Genomic DNA, 4722 nt, shown 5'->3' with positions numbered 1-4722 from the left:
GGCGTTACAAGCGCCTGGCCCGAGGAAGGGGAGCGTCGCGGGGCAGCTGAGCTGCCCGCCCTGCCTTCTTCCAGCCGAGGGAGAAACGTCGGCCTGCGTTTCGGTTACTTCGTGTGGTTCGTTTGTGCCGAAATAGCGTTTAACTTCTTTTTGGCTAAAAATGGGGTTTGTCCTTTGAAACTTGCTGTCTGTTTTCCTTCCACTTGGAGGCACCTGCTCGCAGTTTTTCAGGGTTTATCGCTTACAGCAGGCGGTGCAGGCCTGACAGCGTGGGGCAGAGCATGTGTTCAGAGGGCTGAAGGGCTCTGTATTTCTGTTTTAACCACTGACCTTAGCAGATCTTTTCTTTTCTGGTAAGTTTCATTATTGCTTGCTTTCATACAAACAGATGAAGCACTGGGAGTAACTTGGGTTTGCTGTATACTTGATCTGTATGGCTTTTGCCCTTTCACGGTTACCTTCTCTGTGCTTTTACTCGCCAGCTGATAGAGCTACTGGCCTTATACCAAAACTTCAGAGAACTCCGCCTGCCAAACTTGGGTGCCCTGTCTTGCTTTGTGCTTTTTTGGTTGTTTGAGGCCATTAAGTTGGCTTACGTACAAGGGGGTTTGCTTTTTTCTCAGCTTTTACTAGATGTCCGTAAAGCACATGAAGCTCAATTGATTGATACTGTGGCCTGGCCAGCTGAAAAAAGTTGCATTTTTGCAGAATTATATCCACTTGTCAAGTTGGTTGGCGCGAGGAAGGACAGGTTTCATATTAGTGAAGCTGGTGATGAGCGCTTATATTTCTCTCTCTCCTTGCCTAGATCGAGCGATTGGAAGTCAGCAGCTTAGCGCAGACCTCCAGTGCAGTGGCCTCGAGCACTGATGGCAGCATCAATGCAGACTCTGTTGATGGGACCCCAGATCCTCAGCGTACAAAAGTGGCTATCACACACCTGCAACAGAAGATACTGAAGTTGACCGAACAGATCAAAATCGAACAAACAGCCCGTGATGACAATGTGGCAGAGTACCTGAAACTAGCCAACAATGCAGATAAGCAGCAGAGCGCCCGCATTAAGCAAGTGTTTGAGAAGAAAAATCAAAAGTCAGCCCAGACCATCTTGCAGCTGCAGAAGAAACTAGAACATTACCATCGAAAGCTGCGAGAGATTGAACAGAATGGGATCCCTCGGCAGCCGAAGGATGTCTTCAGGGATATGCATCAGGGTTTGAAAGATGTTGGAGCAAAAGTCACTGGCTTCAGTGAGGGAGTAGTAGATAGTGTAAAAGGTGGGCTTTCCAGTTTCTCCCAAGCCACGCATTCAGCAGCAGGAGCTGTGGTTTCCAAACCCCGGGAGATTGCCTCCCTCATAAGGAACAAGTTTGGGAGTGCAGACAATATTGCTAATCTGAAAGACTCCTTAGAAGAAGGCCAGGAAGATGGGACAGGAGGCAAGGCTCTAGGTGTTATTCAGAACTTTCAGTCGAGCCCAAAATATGGCAGTGAAGAGGATTGCTCCAGTGCCACTTCGGGCTCAGTGGGAGCCAACAGCACAACAGGGGGCCCTGTGGGAGCTTCTAGCTCCAAAACAAACACTCTGGATATGCAGAGCTCAGGGTTTGATGCAATACTGCATGAGATTCAAGAAATTCGAGAGACGCAGGCAAGACTGGAAGAATCATTTGAGGACCTTAAGGTTCGCTATCAGAGGGATTACTCACTAATAATGCAGACTCTGCAGGAGGAGCGGTACAGGTATGTACTTTTATACTTTGTTTCAGAATTAAATACTGTGAGTTGCAGAGCACCAGTCCTGGATAGTACTACTCAGCAGGCTGTTCCCAGCAGCCTGGGAAGTTCCGCAGTCTTCTCAGATTTTGCCCTCCCAGTTTTGTCTTTTGTAAATATTGTTATCTTGCTGCTCATGTCCCTTTCTGTGCAAGAAAGAAATAACGAGAAAAAAGGTTATTTCATAGTGCTTTCAAGATAAAAAGTCAAGCCAAAGAGGTTTAGAAAGGTGTCCCAAAAGACTGGGAGTACATCGTTGCAGCTACTATTATCCAGACAGTGCTTTGCACTGCAAAAATCTTGCAAGGAACCTACATGTGGACAGTATCCTGACCCTGCCTCCTCCAACACTCAGATCCATATCTACCAGAGAAAGAAATACCCAGCTTTCTTAGGGCTCTCCAGAAAGACATGATCTTGCCCGTGTGCCAAAACTAGGATATCTCCTTCCCTTCTGCGCTCAGCCCCACAGTGGTAGGGTTCAATGAAATGAAGTTAAATTAAATGTCAGATATTGGTAGTGCTCTTGTCATGGAGGTCACGTGGCTCTGGAAGTGGGTAACCTGTGTTTCCATCGGCCTTCCCCTCACTGGAGGGAATGGAAAGGCGGAGGAATTGCTGCAGTACTGCCAGTCCCTGATCAGGTCACAGTGGAGAGGTAACGATGGCTTCAGGGACGCAGCCTGACAGTATGGTACATCAGCCAGCTCTTCCCACCACCCTGAGGCTACCCCCCACCTCCCCACCGAGGAAAGCAACCCACAGAGAGGTGCTGAGGGAGCACATTCCCTTCCCCTCCTTGCTGGGTGGGAGAGGGCTCTCAGCAGGCTGTCCGTGCTGTCCAGCAGAACGTTTTGCATCCTCCCCGTCACACACTGGGAGCCAGGGCTCGTCCCCAGGCTCTGGAGGGAAGAGTCACCAGTTGCCCTTCTGCAGCCGTTCAGGACACTCCAGTCTAAATCAAAGGGATTCTTAAACTGTGCTTTTTAAACTTTAAATAACAAATGCAAAGGGCCCAAGTCCTCCTTCTGATGGAGGACAGCAGGCTTTTGTAATGAGGTTGCATATGGTCTTCGTCACTTTGGCTAGGCTGTGAAGCTCAGCAGAATTGCTGAGTGTGCGGTCAGGCTTTCTGAAGTACTGCGTGCCACTTGCTGCATTGGTTTGCACAGTATGACATGGAGTTGCCCTACAGCTCTTTAGACATGCTGGTGCCAGATCACTGGAAAAACATTTGAAAAGGCTTAGCCTGCTAGGATCCTGTAGAGACAGCAAGCTTTCTGTAGGCTTTGCAAAGCTTGGATAGACAAAGCCAGACTAACACCACTTTCTAATCCCGCTTTGCAACAATCGGTGATTTGACTGAAACCGGTGCCCAGCACAGCAACTTTGGTTCCTAGTGCCTCGTTGTCATGAAGTCACATAATGAAGCGATGTGGAGTTTGATCTTCTGCTCCCCAGCAGAGAGGGGTCCTGCTGTCTGTAGGTTGTTTCACACATATAGCAGCAGCCATCCATGGTGGAATGCTATATGCAAGCAGGGTACAGCTGAAGGAGCTGAAAGTACGATGGAAGACCTTGGGGACTGATGTGTGTTGTCAGCTGAACTGGCTAGTTATTCCCTGAAACCATTTAGCAAGGTTCACGTAGGTCCTCATACTAGTGCAGTATGAAGTCATATCTGTCATGTGCCGTTAACCTTTAGTGAGTGCTCCCCTCAGGTGAGCCCAGAGCCTAACCACTAACCAAGGCAGCCTGGAGTAAAAAGCTTCCGGGAGAATCTGTATTTGGCTTATAAATGCTTAAAAAGATAGTAATTTAGACCTGCTGTTTGGAATGTTGATGCAAATTGATTAAAGGTGTGACCTTTAAAGAGGAACAGTTAAACCACACTAAGTGCCCTTGCCTCTGCAGGCTTTCAGAGGTAAGCAGGTATCTGCAGGATACACAAGGAGCTCATGGGCAAATCACAACAAGATTAATACCTTATTGTACAAATCTAGATTCTTTGATAGCTTCTGTATTTTAAAACATTATGAAGATAAAAGCCAACATCACCCTGAGAACTGAAGGTTACGTAGTGCATCTGAGGGCAGAGAGGATGCTGCTGCCTTAGTGGAGAGGGCTTGCGCCTGTTCCTCCGACTAGGAACCCCTCTTGTTCCTCAGCTCTCTTCAGAAAAAATGAAAAGGTGGGAATGGAGGTTGTGGTTTGAAGCTGGGAGTCTAGGGATTCACATTAATCGTAACTGGCTTTAAAAGCTATAAATACCTCATAACTCTGCCCTATTTCTGGTAAGCTTTCAAAAACACGCACTGAGTTCAGTTAGAGCTTAAAAAAAGAAGTATTTTGGAGAAGCCTTTGCTCGTAGGGCAACGCTGAGTATTTGTATTGTGCCTGGAAGCTGGAACAAAGCACGTGCCATGACACTTTCTCACCCGGTCTTGGTCCATTTCCTCTTTCTTAGACGTTCTACTTTTTTTCAAGTTCTGACCTTTTTTCCTTGCGTGTTCGTGCAGTTTCTGTTTATCAGCTGTGGCTTGCCTCGCAGGCTTTCCGTGACCTCCTCAATCTCCTCCCTCCCTCTCCCTACTTCCAGGTCTTGCCTATCAATCCGTGTAGCTGCCGGTTTGCTAACTGGCTCCGGGGCAGGGACTTGCTGGTGCAGTCGCTCCAGTTCTCCTGCCCTGGTGCTGCAGGGTGCCCGGGCTGGCCTGGCAGCCCCTCAGCAAGGCCGGGGCGGGCTGTGGTGCCCTGCCTGCCTGCTGGCAGCATGTGCCGGCCGGGAGCACCGCTCCGCTGGGGCTGAGTCATGGAGGAAGGAAGATTCTGGCGGCGCCTTGGCCGTCATTGTGTTTTTTCTGCACCAGGAGCGGGCGCTGAAATAGCCTGTTGCTTATCTCATCGGTTGGAAGGTGGCGGTTGTTTACTGATACGAGCAGGGAC

At 48.8% G+C, this 4722-nt stretch overlaps 1 protein-coding gene across 1 annotated transcript in view; it reads left to right on the top strand.

Annotated features, from left to right (window-relative positions):
- Positions 1–808: 808 nt before the first annotated feature.
- LOC104073616 (transmembrane and coiled-coil domains protein 1-like) overlaps positions 809–4722 on the top strand; it is a gene marked incomplete at its 5' end in the record, with an annotated part of 11120 nt that continues 7206 nt past the window's right edge. The window contains 1 exon segment of the mRNA XM_009573458.1: positions 809–1743. Coding sequence (XP_009571753.1) covers positions 809–1743 — 935 coding nt within the window.

This window comes from Fulmarus glacialis, unplaced genomic scaffold (genome assembly GCF_000690835.1).
Source record: "Fulmarus glacialis isolate BGI_N327 unplaced genomic scaffold, ASM69083v1 scaffold22702, whole genome shotgun sequence".
Lineage (NCBI taxonomy): Eukaryota > Metazoa > Chordata > Aves > Procellariiformes > Procellariidae > Fulmarus > Fulmarus glacialis.
This window is presented reverse-complemented; position numbering and strand designations above follow the sequence as displayed.